Below are 18,382 nucleotides of genomic sequence, written 5' to 3'. Positions count from 1 at the left end.
CTACCCTGTCGACTGATGGCCAGCCCAGCCCCCAGGGACTCACAGTGGGAGAGGACTGCAGGGAAGAGTAAGTGATAATATACAGGGTGGTTTGACTAATCTCTGTGGCCAAATAAGCACAGTCTCGCCCAGCCAGCAACTCTGGGAGAGGGGATACTCATCAGGCAATCAACTAAGCTCAAGTCCATTTCTCCACATTGGTGCTCCTCAGCTATCTGCCCACCTGTGTCCCTGGACTTGGGCTCTGAACTGGGACTTGAACAGGGCACTGCATCCAGGAATTTCCCTGGGCTCCATTCCCTTGGCCTTATAACCACAAATAGTTGTGTTCCAGCTCCATCCTCTGGCTTACCTGTTGGCTGGGCACGCACCACCTGAGCCTTGTCTGCCAGGTAAGAGGGGCTGAATGACAAAAATGGGAGTGAAGGGTATTGTCTTCACATGGAGTTCCTGTTGGAGAAGTGAGAAGAGACACCAGTTTCTAAAGGGTTTGATCCTTTCAGCAACATGCACACCATTTCTGCTGCCCCTGGAGGGCATTGTGCACTGCAGAAGCAATACTGTGCTTTGCATACCTTGGCCTTGGCAGCCACAGAAAACATCACAGGAGGCCATAGCAAAGGGGGAAGAGGTTACAGGTCCTGAGCAATACCCAGAAGAACTCTTTCACAAGTGTACATGGGACTCCTTGCTAAAGTCTCCAGGGACTCCCTAAATAATAGGGGAGGAAGCTGAGGGTCTGGAGTTCTCACAGGGCAGGTGGGGATAAAACCAGAGAAATTCTAATTTGTATGCTCTTGTGACCCTCTTTGTACCTCCCATCTGCCTCAAGCTGCTATCACCACTCTTGTGTGGCCTGAGGTCTTAAGAGTTACATATGGGTAATTGACATCTGTTGTCTTGTCACTTAACCTCCGTGCTCCCTACTGGTAACCACAGCACAATTTCCCTTGGGGGATCACCAACTCTTCCTCTCTCAGTTCATGAAATAAGGGTGGGGTTGATTGTAGCCTTGGCTCAAGGTATGGGCATGTGACTCAGCCTCACCAATCAGAAAAAATATGACATTTCTTTTGGTCACAATGATTGGTTTGGGGATGGGCACATGATCCAAACAGTCAATAAAACTCAATGACATTTTTACTGGGACTCTTAAGGAAAGGATAATTACTCCTTTCCAACAGACTTGAATGAGGTCTGCTGCTCCTGGAAGCATCTTGTGACCACAAGGGACAGTAATATTTGGAAACTGAGCCAACACTGAGGAGAACAGAGGTGAGAGAGATTGGTTGGGTTCCAGTGATGCCATTGGAGCCCAGATCTCTCTGGGGATCGTTCAGTTATGAGTGTCCGTGTCTCTTGTTTTCGCTTAAGGCTGTTTGGCTTGTTTTTCTCTGTCACTTGCCACCAAGAAAATCAAGACAGATGCAGTCTGTAATATGTGCAGTATAGGATAGGGAACTTAAAAGGCGTCCGATCTCACTTCAGTTTCCGTTTCTCCCTTCATTTAATCCTCATTTCAACTATGAGAGGTAGGTAGGGGTGATGGCTTTATTGTCCCACTGAAAAGGTGATAAAATTATACCCTTGATATGCTGAATGACTGGCCCAAGGTTTTCTAGCTAGTAGATTACAGAGCTTGGGGTTGGTGACCTTCTGATTTGGGAAACAGGAAAAGTCAACAAGATCAGTACACCAAACGAGAGGTGATCTGACCTACTTACTGATAGTAATGTCTTGAGGATACGTTTGGTACTTTAAATGATGCTTCAAACATTTTCTGTTTACATTCACTAATGTCATTTTTTTATTTTGCCATTGGTCATACTAGCACCTCCAAGGGGCTTCTCATATTAATGGGGACAAAAGAAGTTCCTATAGTAAACGAATTCAATGGAGCAATAAGAACTTATTAAATGCTTCAAAACTGTTCCATCACCTTCCACCTCATTCCCTCAGCTTTTGTGCCCTTGGTTCTCCAGAGCTGCTCACCAACATGCCCACCTAAGAGAGAGAGAGCAGAGTTGGGCAAGGATTGTCACAAAAATCAGTGCTGGGCATAGGTGACATTTAAACAGCCCTGAATTTCCTATTCCCAAACATGAGTCACTGCCCCAGCCTGGGAACCCCAGTTGTGAGTGATGCCTAAGGAGATTCAGATAGATAGACAGACTGACTGAATGACTGACCGATGGACAGATTGGTTCCTTCCATTGTGTATCCCAAATTCTCCATGGCCTTACTCTGTCCACCTGAGATGTGAATATCACTTATAGGAAAACTTGGGTGCAGACTCTTGCGCTATTCACTCATGCATTCACGTTACAAATGCTAGTTATGTACCTACTATGTGTCCAACACTGGGCTAGACTCTGAGGATACAAAGCCCACAAATAGACAGTTCCTGCCCTCGACAGCTTTACAGACTCATCGAGAGAGAGCCACAATGATAAGAGTAAGTGTTCTAAGGCAATTTAGGTGCGATGATACAAATGTGTACAGAGTACAGTGGAGGAAAATAAAGGAAGGGTCAGTTCCCCCTGAGGCGGGAGAGCCAGAAGAGGCTCATAGATGATTGGTGTATAAATTGAGTCTTGAAAGAGAAGGAGATAGTTGCCAGTCGATGGGGGTGGGTGGAGGTATTCCTGGCAGGGGAAGCAGCAGGAGTTTGCCATTCCAGTTGCATGAGACAGAAAACCTGAGCCAACTGGTTTAAAGAAGGAGGGAATTTACTAGGGAACTGAGTGAGCAAACAGAAAGGCCAAGGATGGACTCATCAGGCATGGCCGGATTCCGGGCCCAACCACTGTCTCCAGGACTTGTTCTCTATCTGTATCTCATCTGATTTGCTCTGAGATGGCTCCAGAAGTATCAAGATGGTGACAGCAGATCCGACCCTACATCCTCTCAGGTTTCAGCTTCAAAGCAAAAAGACTACACATCCCACGCTTCTCAGAAATGTCTCCTTCTCCAAAAATGTTTCATGGCAACCCATGGGCTCTGGGGAGGAAGCAATCATAGGCCCATCCCTGAAGTGAGCGCTGCGGCCAGGGGAGTGTGAAGCTCTGATTTACTGCGGTCTGAGTCACTGCTTTCCCCAGAGAGTCAGGGTGGAGCCATCCTCATCAGGACAACTTGGACTAAGAGAGTGGGGAAGGGGCTTCCCTGGTGGCGCAGTGGTTGAGAGTCCGCCTGCCGATGCAGGGGACACGGGTTCGTGTCCTGGTCCGGGAGGATCGCACATGCCATGGAGCAGCTGGGCCCGTGAGCCATGGCCGCTGAGCCTGCGTGTCCGGAGCCTGTGCTCCGCAACGGGAGAGGCTACAGCAGTGAGAGCCCCGTGTACCGCAAAAAAAAATAAAAAGAAGGAAAAAAAGAGTGGGGAAGGACAATCCAGGCACTATGATCACAGGAATGGGGAGCTGACCACGAGCGTCCGTTTCAGCTCTAGTCCTGCCGACCTCCACGGCTCCATGGCATTCTGACCAGGAACCTAGAACCAAGCAATTCAACACCACAGAGTCCCAGGTGACTAGCACCAAGTCAGAGTCTCCAAAATGACCAATTTCTGGTCATCTCTTTTGTAAGCATTGTCTTCTCTGGAGCCCACACTTTGGGAAAGGTTTTTATTTCCTTCCCACCAGAGACCCCCAGCCCCTGGGGGGAGCCAGAGAGCAGCTGCAGTCTGGAGAGGCCCCTGGAGTCTCAGGGGAGCCCTGGCTGCCCGCCAGGACCTACCAAGGCAAGGCCGCAGGTAGTGCCATGTCAGTTTTCTACTTTTTTTTTTTTTTAGTTTTAAAAAAACTAAAGTGAATGAATGTTTTTACTCATGTAAAGATTACTCTATTCAAAGTTAGTGTCTGATTTGATTGGCAAGATTTTATTTGATAGGCAAGATTTTTACTAGTTGACACCAGTAAAATAAATAAATAAACTTAAATAGCCATATGTGGCTAGTGGCTGTCTTACTGAACAGCACAGATCTAGATACTTAGCTAAATTATACCGTGTTTTCATTTACTGTTTCTTAGAATAACATTAAAGACATCATAGTTATGTTTCAAAATTAGCTAATGTAAGGAGCTGGTATCTTGGATAAGTGGAGATTCAACCACAAAAAAATGTCAAGGAGCAGCAATAATTAGAGACGATCTCCCAATCACCTTCTCATTGTGTCTAATGTTCTCATATTTCCTTTTTTGGAAGCCAAGAAACAAGTCTCTCCTGTTTCTCTAGTGCTTTTTGCAGAGATAAAAAAAAAAAAAAAAAAAAGTCCAACCACCAGATATTCATCTGAAATACTACCCATCTGGACACTTACTATTCGGCTGTTTGTTTTTGCCCTGAAGAGTCCAGATGACTACTGATTTTGGTATTTCAAATTTTCCTTGGTGCTAATCTTTTTGAAGGTGGAGAGTTGCTGGCCTGGTATTTTGTTGGTTAAAATCCTTTGGGCTGCCTAAGTTTTCAGACCCACTAGAGCTATCTGACGAGAGGGCAAGCTGGAGGAGGGTTCAACTGAAGTGTAGTTGGGTATAATTATTCTGGATATAATCATGTCGTTTTGTAGCTTTTCTTTCTTTTTTTCTTTTTTTTTTTTTTGCGGTACGTGGGCCTCTCACTGCTGTGGCCTCTCCCGTTGCGGAGCACAGGCTCCGGACGCGCAGGCTCAGCGGCCATGGCTCACGGGCCCAGCCGTTCCGCGGCATGTGGGATCTTCCCGGACCGGGGCACGAACCCGTGTCCCCTGCATCGGCAGGCGGACTCTCAACCACTGTGCCACCAGGGAAGCCCTGTAGCTTTTCTTTTTTAATCGATTTTTCTTGTTTGGTCTTTCTTTTCCTCAGCTACAAGTGTTTTGGTGGTGGTGATGGTATGGTATGGTGTGGTTTTGGCTTTATTTTGCTTTAAAACTAGAGGAAAGGCAATCCAAGATGTCCTAGATTTGTAGGTGACACAAGCAATCTAGAAGAGATAGGTGTTACAGGATGCCTTCTGTGTATCTAATTCTACACCTTACTGCTGGTAGGTCTGTTGTGGGACAAGAGTGAAATACAGGATTTGGAGCCTTAGGCATCTGAAGAAATGCACCATTACAAAATAGCCCTATATGTATTTTCAATGGAGTTGGACCATATAATGACCTCTCTGCTAAAACTGGGAAGGACACAGGTATGTCCTTGTTTGGGTGTCACAAAGTTAAATTCTTTCTTGTACCATCATTGCCAATTCATAATCTGAACTTTTAATTCATATTATTTCTTCTTCTTTTAAAAAAAATTTTAATGAAGCATAGTTGATTTACAATGTGTTAATTTCTACTGTACAGCAAAGTGACTCCGTTATACATATATAGATTCTTTTTCATATTCTTTTCCATTGTGGTTTATCACAGGATATTGAATATAGGTCCCTGTGCTATACAGTAGGACCTTGTTGCTACAAAGTTAAATTCTTGATATCACAATCTTTACATGGAGGCAGCAGTGAAATGTTTCTTCTGCTCGCACTCCCACCTCTTCCAAGAACTTGAAAATAAAGTTGCGTCTGCATATAAAACCCTAAAATTCACCCATGTGGTAGCCATGGAGTACACCATATAGATGTCCCTTCAGGAGAGAACCTGGCGTAAGGACTGTCATTAGTTGTCAGCCTCCAGCTGCTGTACTTTAGAGATCTACTACAGGATACATGCCAAGGCCACCCAGGCTGTTCCCAGCCAATGGCAGAAGTACTAGAGCCAACACAGGTCTCCTCTAACAGGCTCCTTGCTAGAGGTCCTTGTTGCCCTGGCCCAGCTTTTACTCAGGGCTGCACTGTCACCTAAAGTTCTTCCAACCCAATCCCACTTCTTTCCCTAACTCCTTTCACAGGTGCCAGACCTGCATTGCAGTCTGAGGCTCCCTACCTACTCATGCCTCCTTATCCCTTTATCCTCCACAGGTGTTTCCCTCAATATATCTGTGGACATCTAAGTCTGTACTAGTGACTGTCTCTCAGAGGACCCGAACCAACACAATACAAAATGAATGAGATTAATTACTTACAGAACTAAACTTGAAGGACATTCTCAATGGTGAGGATACAAACTGGGTCTGTTCTATTCAACACTGTATCTGCAGGGCCTAGTGCAGCAGTTGGCATAAAGCATAAAGTAGCCTCTCAAAAACTTATGAAAGGAAGAGAGGGAGAGAAGAAGGGAAGATTTTGGATTAGCTGAGATTAAAAATCTAACTAAGCTTTAGTGAATGTTTAAAAAAAAAAAACACCACAGCATTAGAAGGAAAAACATGTAGACAGGAGAGGATGGTCAGTTTTGAATTTAGAAAAGGGAACGTCAAAGAGTAAAAATTTGTTATTACTTCCTCAGCACTGTCTGGAGAAGATACACACACACACAGATGCATACACACATTCCAACCTGCATCCATATCTATATATGCATGAATAATAATGTGTAGGAAATAATGGATATATATATTCATATTCCTATTACCTTGCTCAGAATTCTCAATATATACCAAGAATATACCACAAGGGTCAAAGGAAAATGGAACAAACAAAAAAATCTCCTCGAGATACTGCCAATGGAAACATTACCAATCGAGAAAACGGACAATCACCAGCTGCAGGCACAGTCACAGCGCTTCTGTTGCTACAACTTCCCATTTGTGCAATTAGTTCTACACAGCAGGCCAGAGTACTCCTGTCATTAGCGTCTGGCAAACATCCCTCAGTTAAGATGTGGAAATTGCAGTGTCCCTGAGAAAAGGCTCTGGACTCCATCAAGAGCTGTAATCCTATTAAATTCCATCAAACAAGTCTCAGGCTAATTTTTAAAATTAATAACCGTTTAATGTCCACAATAAATATATGTTGATGTTCAAGCATTTTGGCTTTATTCAAATTTACCGAAAGTGATGTTTTCCCACATATATCTTCTTTCGCAATTATCTTAGTGGAAAAATGTGTATGTAGAGTTTGACTTGTTTCTTAGGAAAAATGAAGTTTTTGTTTGGATTATTCAAAAGTATTTACAAGACAAGTAAAACAAGTGTTTTTAGAACTCTGAGGGCAAAGGACTCAGGACACATACTTGAAAGAGTTTTATTAATATCATGGATTTAGGACTGTGTTCATAGCCATAATTTCATGTTTATTTATATATAAACATATATTCATATACTACAGTATGTATAAATCCTTGACATATAATTTTTTATATTTATAAATTCTTTATATATAAAGTTTTTAGAGAAATTCTTAAATTTTAATTTCATTTAATTTTAGTTAATTCTTAAATTGCAAATTCTCTACAGAAACACTTAAAAGAAAATCAACTGCAAAATTCACAGAACTCTGAAGAATCTCGTAATGATTCAGTCTCATAGTTTTAATGTCTTTGTTCGCATATAATATTTATTTGCATAATGCCTTTTAGGTAGTTATCTTACCTTTTCAAAAGCAATAACCTTTAGCGATCTTGAAACTCATAACAAACCAGACTCAAATTGAAAATACAAATTCTTTTATTCCAGATGTTTAATGAGCAATGAATGTGAATCTTTTCCTTGAGGAACAAATAAAAGGCAATTGAATTGAGGTAGATTTGTTGGTTCTGCCTGTGTTTAGAATTGGTTTCTCCAGACCGTAGTTTAGAAGACCAATGAGTAAGCAGGAAGTGATTTGTGAATGGAGAGAATAGAAAAAGGTCCACTACCATTCCTCTCAGGAAATCATGTTCAGTCTGTCACTGCAGTAATGTTGGCACTATAAGATCATTATCATTGATTTTCCTTATTGGTAACTTTCCCAAAATCGAAGAAGGACTTGGAATGAAAACAAACTCTTTAAATCCCTAGATATAATTTCATAGTAGAAGAGGCACATCAGAAAGGACGGGAAAATAAAGGGACACTAGTGTCATCTTTGGTGGCAAAGTTAATGGTGATTTTCTTCTTTCTCTTTTAAAATATTTTCCAGAGTTTATATAATGAGCATGTATTTCCTTTCTACTCAGGGAAATTTTTTCTTAAAAAATAAAAAGAACAAGAGATGGTGACCAAAGATGGAAACCCACGCAGCTTAAGAGACAGCTTCAGTTTTCATTCCTTGGTGTTGGTTAGGGTTGGGTGCTGACACCAAATGCTTGCCTCGAGCTTTGCGAATCAGTGAGGAGGACACAGGAAACGCAGGGTAGTCTGGGGTAAAGGGGTCTGGGCTAATACGCTCTGGTGCTCTGGCATTTCTTGTTCCAGACTCCTGGTTCCTTGTTAGTGGGCAGTCATGGTGGCATTCCTCTCACCTTTGGGGTCCCAGCACTTTCCTCCAAGTAACCCTATCTTCCTTGAAGACAGCTGCCATCTTGGCATGACTCGTGATTATGAGTAATATTGAGTCCTGGTGAGAGAACCAGATGGGTTAATTGCAAAAAGCGTCCATATCTGGATCAATTTATTGCGGTTATTTAATTATGGGAAGTATACCTAACAAACAAAATTAAGATATTTCTTACCTACAGTTAATACTAATCTATCTTATAGACAAAGACTTATCCCCCAAAGTCAACATACTAAAGTAATTCCAAGGCGTTTTGGTTTGATTTGGTGGTGTTAATTATACTCTTCACTTCCTGGCCCTCGTTGTCATCAATGGCCCATACACTGAGGGTATTTTAGGATCAAGCTCGTTTTTTTATTAACACTGGTACTTACATCTTTTCTCATGGCCGGGTCTCCATATTATGTGGTAGAATCCTGTGTCCTCAACAGAATCTTTTTCGAATTCCCGGAGGGCCATCTTCATGTGGAAGTCGGGTGTCCAGTTGTTCTGAATCATTCACCTCAGGCTCGCTCTTCCTTTCCCGTAACGTTTGCTTACACGCTGCTTCCAGAGGAAGAAACAGGGTAGCAGAACCTTTTCCTCAATACCAACGATAGAAAAGTCCTGGGAGAGCGCTCTGATTGGACAGTCCTAGGTCACATGCCCCACAGGGCAGGTGAGGCGGGGGCCGGTAGGAGCAGTGAATGGAATCGGTGATCCTTGGTGCATACACAGCGTAAATCCATCCACTCCAGGCACCATCTCCATCTACACTGAACTCATGGGCCCCAAATGAGGCTCTGCTGGATTGGCGTGCAGTACTGATGAAGAGCTTGGGTTTTCCAGTCAACCAGGGCATTTCATTTACGTATGGCAGGTTTGGGATTAGCGGTTAACCTCTATAAATCTCAGAATCTTCACCTGTAAAATAGTGATTATCACTCTTACCTTATAGGGTTTTTGGCAGAGTTAAATGAAATATTATTGTAAAGCATTTCTATCACAGTTCCTGGTGTATAATAAGTGCTCAGTAAAAGTTAGGGATGATGATGATGATTTATCGCGAAGTGCTTCCATTGGACAAAGTTTCATCCCAAACCAGCAAAGGGCTGCTGACTTTTGTCCAGCGTTGGCAGATGAGTGGAGTTGTTTTCATTCAACACACATTATGTTGCCTTGGGACCCTTATACATAAAGGCTACCTTGGAGCCGTTTTCCTCAACAGAGACAGGCTAATTGAACTTTGTATATCCCTGTCACGGACATTAATCATACTTGTGCCCGCCATTATTTTTTGAGTAACTCTTTAATATTTGGGGAAATTTCTACAGCATGCAGACCTTATTCCCCACAAAGAGTTGTGTTCCTAGCCTCTCTTGCAGCTGAGATGCCGGCATGTGACACAGACATTACCATATGCACTTGCATGAGAATGATTCAAGACATCCATCTGAGCAAAGAGGGTCAGTGATGAGCTTTCATTCTGTAGGTGGCAGCAGAGCTGTCTGGCCTTTGGGGTACTAGTATTGGGAGACTGAATTTCTCGGGGCAGAAATGCATCTGCTGTGCTCACAGGTGTCACAGTGTCGGCAGGTTGAAGTACCTGCGTTTAGTACTTAGCCTTGGTGGCAGCAGTGGCAACAGATTTCTCACGGGGACATTTCTGAAGCAAGGTTTTGGCCACTATTCTGGGAAAAATAGCCTTGGAATAAGTTTCTCCAGTTCTCTTAATGGTAATGTGAACTACATTGTGTTTTAAAATACATCCCTTATACTGCTTGAATCAGCCAGTGTGGACTCAATTGCTTGTAGCTCAGAAGCCTGACCAGTACAATTCCCCTCCAATGTTCTATTCTCAGGAGGAACAGTATGCTTCCAAACATCAAAAAAATCGAACTAGGGCTTCCCTGGTGGCACAGTGGTTAGGAATCCGCCTGCCAATGCAGGGGACATGGGTTCGAGCCCTGGTCCGGGAAGATCGCACATGCCACGGGGCAACTAAGCCCGTGCGCCACAACTACTGAGCCTGCGCTCTAGAGCCAGCGAGCCACAACTACTGAGCCCACGTGCCACAACTACTGAAACCCGCATGCCTAGAGCCCGTGCTTCACAGCAAGAGAAACCACCGCAATGAGAAGCCCGTGCACCGCAACGAACAGTAGCCCCAGCTCGCCGCAAATAGAGAAGGGCCGCGCGCAGCAACGAAGACCCAACGCAGCCAAAAATAAATAAATAAAATAAAGTTATAAAAAAATATAGAACTTTTTTTTTCGAACTAACTTCTAATTCTAAAAATCCTTTTTCACAAGGGTATCTACTGATAGACCCGTGCACAAGAATTCAAAGATTACAGAGTTCCTAGAAGTTGATAGTGTCTGAAAAGCTGAATTCAGAAAAGGCACTTCATCAGTAAAGTATTAATATCCTAACTCTACACTACTATATTTTCCTAGGTAAAAGAATATGGGGATATTCCAGTTTGATAGTTTTGCAGAATGACAGATGTTATGGAAATGTCACGAACAGTATTGTCACTAAGTTGGGCTGCATAAAAGAATTTCCACACTATTTGCTTTCCAGATACTTTTCATTCCTTTCATACATTTGGAGCACTTATAAATCTAGAGACCCATGTGGTGCAGCTGGAGCAGTGTCACGTGCAAGGAAGTACAGCCCACACCTGAGTTCCAGACATGGCTCATGCCTCTAGAAGAACAATTGGAGGGATCCAGGGATAGAGCCCAGCCCGCCATTATGTCCTCTCCCGGCCTCTCCCCCTCAACCTGACGCAGTCCCTGGATTGTTGCTCAGGTGCTTTTCAAGATGGAAAAATTATCTGAGATTTTGAATGAATCCATACCTGAGATTTACTGTACTGGAAAAGGCCACTTACTTAAAACAGGTTCCAAAGTTTCATAGCAGATATTAAAAAAGTGTTTAGGGTTTTACTTTCAAAAATGAAGCTGAAATTCTTTAAGTTAAATTTATTTTGTATTTAACAAAATTTCATCTATATTTGCAGCTATGTGCCAATTCTCATAAAAAACAAAGAATGAATCAAATCTGGATTATTTAGCACAACATTCCCTACGAAATTACAGTCGAGCAAAACATAAACATCCTTCCCTTCACCTTTGATTGTCACAACATCATAAAGTAGAATGTTACTTTTGAAAAAGTAGCATAGGGAATCAATTGTTCGCGTGGGCATCTCTTTAATATTTTTGGCATTAAAAATCATTCTTTTTTGGTCAGCGACCTTTAGTATTCTTCCTTCAGTTGTTCACTGGAGTAATTCATCCAGGTGTTCATTTGTCAAAGAAGTCCATCATTCCTCCACTTCTTTCAATATCACTTGCACCCATCTTATGAGATTCTGGATCTTTTACAAGGTCAGTACTGCACCATGGATTAAATGTGCATTGTATTTCTGTTGCACTTTCAGATGTTTACAAGGTTGATGAATTGACCAGAGACTAACCAACGAAGATGTTGACATACTGGGCCCAGCTAGGTGCTAATATTATGCAACAAAGTACTAGGAGCGCGGTCTAATTTTATAAGTGGTCAGTTCATTGGTGAGTATTCTCGTATTCCCATGATTTTGAGTCTCTGTGCAACTTGGTTAACTGCAGAGACTGGGTAATATATACTTTGGACAACAAGGATCACTTCACCAACCACTCTGCACCCGCAGGGGTTTCGTTCTCTCCACCTCTCTCCTTTCCTAGTGCCTGGAGTTTTAGCGGCTCCCTACCATTATACCAACGCTGCATCTTTGAAGTCCAGAAATCGGTCTCACAGAAATGGACCTTACACAAACCTTCAGAGTCCACTTGGGTGTGTCTCAATTTTGACACATTAAGCTTCTCAGGACATTTAAGCTTTATAATTTTGGTCAGAACTGTACCAAAATGTTCATTGCAGCTCTATTTACAATAGCCAGGACATGGAAGCAACCTAAGTGTCCATCAACAGATGAATGGATAAAGAAGATGTGGCACATATATACAATGGAATATTACTCAGCCAGAAAAAGAAACGAAATTGAGTTATTCGTAGTGAGGTGGATGGACCTGGAGTCTGTCATACAGAGTGAAGTAAGTCAGAAAGAGAAAGACAAATACCGTATGCTAACACCTATGTATGGAATCTAAGAAAAAAAAATGTCATGAAGAGCCTAGGGGTAGGATGGGAATAAAGACACAGACCTACTAGAGCATGGACTTGAGGATATGGGGAGGCAGAAGGGTAAGCTGTGACGAAGTGAGAGAGTGGCATGGACATATATACACTACCAAATGTAGGGTGGATAGCTAGTGGGAAGCAGCCACATGGCACAGGGAGATCAGCTAGGTGGTTTGTGACCACCTAGAGGGGTGGGATAGGGAGGGTGGGAGGGAGGGAGATGCAAGAGGGAAGAGATATGGGAACATATGTATATGTATAACTGATTCACTTTGTTGTAAAGCAGAAACTAACACACCATTGTAAAGCAATTATACTCCAATAAAGATGTTAAAAAAAAAAGAACTGTAGCTCCAAGTTAAATATGCGTTTCTAAGAGCAAATAATAATGTCTTAGTAAATTTTTAAAATCACATGGTAACATCAGTGTCTTTCTACATGTCTCAACAACAACAGAACTATCAGTGTTGGAACCCTAACTTTTTAGTGAGGATATAAACGCAGTCATCAGTCTGTAAATTAAGAAAAGAGTTGCTGCATATTTATGTCCAAATAGTTTTCTATCCATTTAGTCATATTCCACACTTTGTTTTTTAATTTTAAATTTTGAAAACTTAAGTTTTGAAGAATGAAGTATTTTCTGGCTATGATCACTTCAAATCATTACCAGAAAGTGAATTAAGCAATATTTTCACTTCGTAATTTAAAACTACGACTTTTTAATAAAATATCATCTAAAATACGTATGCTGTTGGACAGCATATTCTTGAAATGTGTGCAAAATAAACAATCATTCATTTTCCTATTTGCTCTTTTAAAACAATTTTATTGGGTTGAGGGTGTAGGTTTCAGCATATAATGTAGCTTGCCAAATTCTGTAATCCTTTTTTTTTTTTTTTAAGTCATACAGGGCGTGGTGCCTTCAGAAAATTTTTAACAAGTTGTAATTCTTGGTGTTTTTTTCCTTCGCATTTTCAAAAATAGTAAGAAAATCTAAACCCCACAGGGAAATTCTGGTTCCTACTATTGACTCCAGGATTCCCCTCCTCTAAAAAGTGAGATTATTCTCTGCCGCCATTCTCTGTTGCTTATTTCCTTGCCTGGAGTATTTATGTTCTTAACACTGTAGGCTCATTATTAGAAATGAAGTCTTGGGACTTCTCTGGTGGCACAGCGGTTAAGAATCGGCCAGCCAATGCAGGGGCTACGGGTTCGATCCCTGGTCCAGGAAAATATCACATGCCGTGGAGTAACTAAGCCTGTGTGCCACAACTACTGAAGCTCACGTGCCTAGAGCCCGTGCTCCGCAACAAGAGAAGGCACCGCAATGAGAAGCCCCCGCACCTCAACGAAGAGTAGCCCCCGCTGGCCGCAACTAGAGAAAGTCTGCATGCACCCAGCAATGAAGACCCAATGCAGCCAAAAATAAATGAATAAATTAATTAATTAAAAAAGAAAGAAATGAAATCTTGATAAGGATTATTTTAAGGCTTATTTTATTTTGCTTAGAATGGTGAAAATACTTTAGGAGGAAGAACACCAATGAGGCATCTGAATTCAACTATATCCCCTTGTGGTGACGTGGTCATTGAAAAACCCAATGACTCCATTCCATTCTTGTTTTTCTTTTATTAATCCCTGGTTATTGGGAAGCACTTAGCAAAATAAATATTTTAAATTATTTTTAATTAAAATTAATTAAAAGTAATAAAGAAAGCCTTGATTCCATAAGACTGCAATTGTTCTTAGAAAAACAAATTCTCTGTACATCTCAACTAATCAATACTACAGAAAAAGGCATCGTTGGAAAAGATTTTTGAAGAAGAGAGAGGCGCCAGCGAAGAAGCGCTATTCTCAGGACGTAACAAGGGGTGGTGAGAGCTGAAGATCCGGAGTTTGTCTCCGTTATTTGTCACGGTAATGACAAGTCACTCACTAATCACACGGCTGAAAACTCACTTCTAAACCGCTCCCCGCCTCCCGGACAGAACCTATCTCCCTGTTCTCACACACCAGTAAAAGCAAAAAGAATCTACTGAGATTCTGTGTGTGTAAAGTAAGAGAATTAGAGGAGGAGTTAAAATATAGTAGAATCTCTCTTCTATTTTCTCTTTTCTTTCTTTGGATCTAGATGTCGGAAGGAGGAACCCTCTTTTCCAGCAATCAGCAAGCGAGAATACTTTTTATTTGAAAGCAACTAGAGAAAAACAATCCCCATGAGAGTCCGGGCCGGTGCGGAGCGCGCGGTGCTGCGGGGTGCGCGCCGGGGTGGGGCGAGCCCCGAGCGTCTCCACCGGCCATGAGGGGCGCGGACGCCTGGGCCCCGCTCTGCCTGCTGCTGGCCGCCGCCGCCCAGCCCTCGCGGCCGCAGCCCCCGGAGAGGTAACGCGACCCCCGCCCGCGCTCCCTCCCTTCCGCCCTCTCTTTCCCTCGCCCACGGCTTGGCTTTACCCACTCCGCTTCGGGGCGCCGGGGGACCCACACGCCACCACGACCCCGGGAGGGGGCCGGCCTCGGGGCTCCTTCCGGCGCCCCCCAGCTCCGCCCGCCTCACGGCCCCGCAGCTGGCCGGCCACCACCTCTCCTCTCCCCGGAGATTCAGGCGGGCGCTGGGAAGCACTGGGACCCAAATGTGTGGACTTTGCTTTACTCCTGTTTTCTTCCCCGGAGAGGCTTTGCCCAGAGAGAAGCCTAGGGGAATAACGCGAGTTGCCCAGCGCCCGGGGAGCGGCTCTTGGCAAGTTTAACTCTTCAACCTCTGAGCTGCCAGATGGCTCCAGGACCTGGGCTGGGAGACCCGCCCTATGGCCAACTTTGCCTTCTCCTTTTCAATGAGAGGTTCTGCCAATGGCCAACGATTTTCAAACAAAGAGAGAATTAGGCATCTCTCCAAATCCAGGAAATTAAAACTTTTTCATATTAACCATTACTTGTCTAGCTTTAAAACCATGCACTTCACAGAGCCTAGCTCTCACCCTCGCTCTCTCTCCCCACCCCCGCAGTTAAAATTTCCATTTACCATTTTCCTGTAAGATCTTACCACTTACGTGGAGGACTTAATTGCATATGGATGGATGGATAGATTGATCTTGTTATTATGGTGGAGACAGATGGCAGCTGGACTGAATGTTTTAGCAGGCTAGAATTTATTCTAAGAGCTAACAAGTATTTCAAATCCCGTATATGATGCAGGCAGTCAATTGTCAGTCTTCACTTTATCCATATGAATAGACTGCATCTTTCTGAAATTGACATTAAATTGTTAGACAGTGTTTCAAATTTCTTTTCTTCTTTTATTTCCCCAGACCTGTTTTCACATGTGGCGGCATTCTTACTGGAGAGTCTGGCTTTATTGGCAGCGAAGGTTTTCCTGGAGTGTACCCTCCAAATAGCAAATGTACCTGGAAAATCACAGTAAGCATTTTTTAAAGAGGGTATTCTCCAAAAGTGAATACTGGAAACAGTGGAAGAGCTGCTGCTTTCTTCCTCTGCTGTCAGAATTTGGGTTGGGGGCAAATGTCTGTAATAGTGAATTTGGGAGATTTTAAATAGAACTAGTGGTGCCCTGCATTAACAGTTAGAAAGGGCTCGAGATAATGCTTGCAGGGATAAATTCTTAAAGCAGATGTGTGTCTGAAAACCCAGTCTGACTCAGCTGAGTTTCATGGATTCAAAATCAAAATTCAAAATTCAAAATTCAGGCTATCTTCACGCAAAGGCCCATCATAGAGACTTCTAGAAGCTATTTGTTGCCTGTGCCTTTCATAAATGTCTCCTAGTGGCGGATAGAAGATCAAAGGTAGCACTCACCCCTGACTACTTTATAACCATTAGGGGGAAGAAAAGGGGAAAGAAAAAGAAAAAAACAATCCCACTTAATGTCTCTGACTTAAAACCACCACTAAAGGCAATCTAAGAATAGAGAATAACAATAACTTAGGGGAGAAAAAGCCTAAAAACAAAAACTAACAAAATGCCCAGGTTGGTTACTAATGGCATAGATTATGCTGAGTCAAGGTAAGAAATCAGATTTAGAGACAGCCAGCCTTAAAAAAGTAAGTCCAGATTTAGTCAGCTAGAGTGAGTCATCTTTCCAAGTGAGCATAGTAGTGACCATTATCTTCTTCAGTTTTTTCAATTTTGGGAAGTTGTTTGGTACTTGAACACATTAGTTCACTGAAAGCTTCATTCAGTCAGATTGTACCACCCATGAATTAATGATTTTTAAAAATAGGTACCTCTTATTGAGCACTTACTGGGTGCCAGGCACTGTGCCAAGTAGGTAACAAGCATAATCTCACTGAATCTTTGAAATCACTGTGAGGAAGTATGATTATCCCCATTTTATAGATGAGGAAGCTGAGGTCTAGAACAATCATATAAACTGACTTGATCAAGCATTGGGTAAGTCCGACTTTCTATGAAGTAAAGCCTATTTTGCAGTGAGGCCTTCCCACCAAGAAGGTCATTTGACAGACAGATATGGGGGGGTCTCCTTCCTTAAATAAAAGTCAGTTCCTATATGCATTGATGCTCTCCTGTAAAATATCGGCTATCTAATGAATTGGTACAGATTTCATTATGTTATTGCAACGCATGGGGCCAGGAGAGGATGGTCATGAAAACTAGCTCTGCAATATTGTTATTAGCATAAATGTGAAATAAGGCTCTGAAACAAACATTAACTTGGTTTTTATATTATAGTTGTGTTTTAGTTATGATTAAATGGCTGTAAGTTAAAAATGACCCAAGGAAATTAGTGACTGAGAGGCACCATGTGCCTAGCAGGTAGACTCCATGGTGAGCCCAGTGTTTTGGGTCTTCGGGGCAATGTTAGTTTTGGAGGTGGGGAAGGGTGTCCAGTGAAAGTTGTCCTTGGTAAAGGAGGGGTGTGCCCTCGCAGAGGCCTGACTACCTTATTTTTATGTGTGGGAAAGAGGAAGTATAATGGATGCTCCTTGTGGGTACAATGTAAAGGTGAGGCATGCTGGCTCTCACTCCATCACTCATAAGCCGTGTGATGGATTTATCTTTAAACCTCAGGACTGTTGTGACGATAACATGAGATGGTATGTATAAAGCTCTTTGGCTGAGTGTCTGCGTTAAAGAAGTGCTCACTAAACGTTAGCTACCACCGTTACCGTTGTTGCTAGTATTGACTCATCCTTTCTTCTGACTGGTAGGCAATATGGCAGATCACTGCCACCCCCTTAGTATATTGGCTAAGCTGGGCTTGGCATCAGCTTTAAAGCAGCTCAGACTTTGATGGAACAATAGACTTTGTTATGTGTATCTAGGAAGCACTTATTTCTGTGCTTGGGTTCTCCTGTAATCTTACTGGAGAGATTCTGTGTGCGTTAGGACTAGGTTGGCTCCTAGTAACAGAGATCCAAAGTAACAATCGCTCAACCAGAAGCTTGGTTCTCTCCCATGTAAAGGAATCTGGAGGTAGGCAATTCAAGATTGGTGTGGCAGCCTCAAATCATTAAGCACTCAGTATCTGCTTAGATGTGTGCTCAAGTTCCAGCCATCAGGTTCATGGTTTAGCCAACAAAAAGGAAGAGAGGAAGGGCACAGATCCTCCCTTTAAGGACATTGTGCAGAATTACCTGCACCTGGCTAGTTATTAGTTACATGGCCACTTCTAGCTGCAGGGAAGCCCTGAAATGAAGTCTTCATGTCAGGAATCCATGTGCTCCGCTAAAATTCAAGAGTCTTCTTTTGAATAAAAGTCTTCTATCAACTGTGGAAAGAAGGGAAAACAAGCAAACAACAAGCAGTCTCTGTGACATATTTATTTGTGGTTTGCCCAGGCTGCCTGAACTAATGCTCAAAAGTTGAGTAGCAAATGCAGCCTTTTTGAAAAATATAT

At 42.7% G+C, this 18,382-nt stretch overlaps 1 protein-coding gene across 2 annotated transcripts in view; it reads left to right on the top strand.

The window, feature by feature from the left end:
• Positions 1-14,737: 14,737 nt before the first annotated feature.
• PCOLCE2 (procollagen C-endopeptidase enhancer 2) overlaps positions 14,738-18,382 on the top strand; it is a 68,287-nt gene continuing 64,642 nt past the window's right edge. For both annotated transcript variants that reach the window (XM_024769099.1, XM_024769098.1), the window contains exons 1-2: positions 14,738-14,892; positions 15,816-15,924. In XM_024769099.1, the coding sequence (XP_024624867.1) occupies positions 14,810-14,892; positions 15,816-15,924 (192 nt within the window). In that variant the 5' untranslated portion in view covers positions 14,738-14,809. The remainder of the gene's footprint in view (positions 14,893-15,815; positions 15,925-18,382) is intronic.

This window comes from Neophocaena asiaeorientalis, unplaced genomic scaffold (assembly GCF_003031525.2).
Source record: "Neophocaena asiaeorientalis asiaeorientalis breed wild unplaced genomic scaffold, Neophocaena_asiaeorientalis_V1.1 scaffold118, whole genome shotgun sequence".
In the NCBI taxonomy this organism is placed as follows: domain Eukaryota; kingdom Metazoa; phylum Chordata; class Mammalia; order Artiodactyla; family Phocoenidae; genus Neophocaena; species Neophocaena asiaeorientalis.
This window is presented reverse-complemented; position numbering and strand designations above follow the sequence as displayed.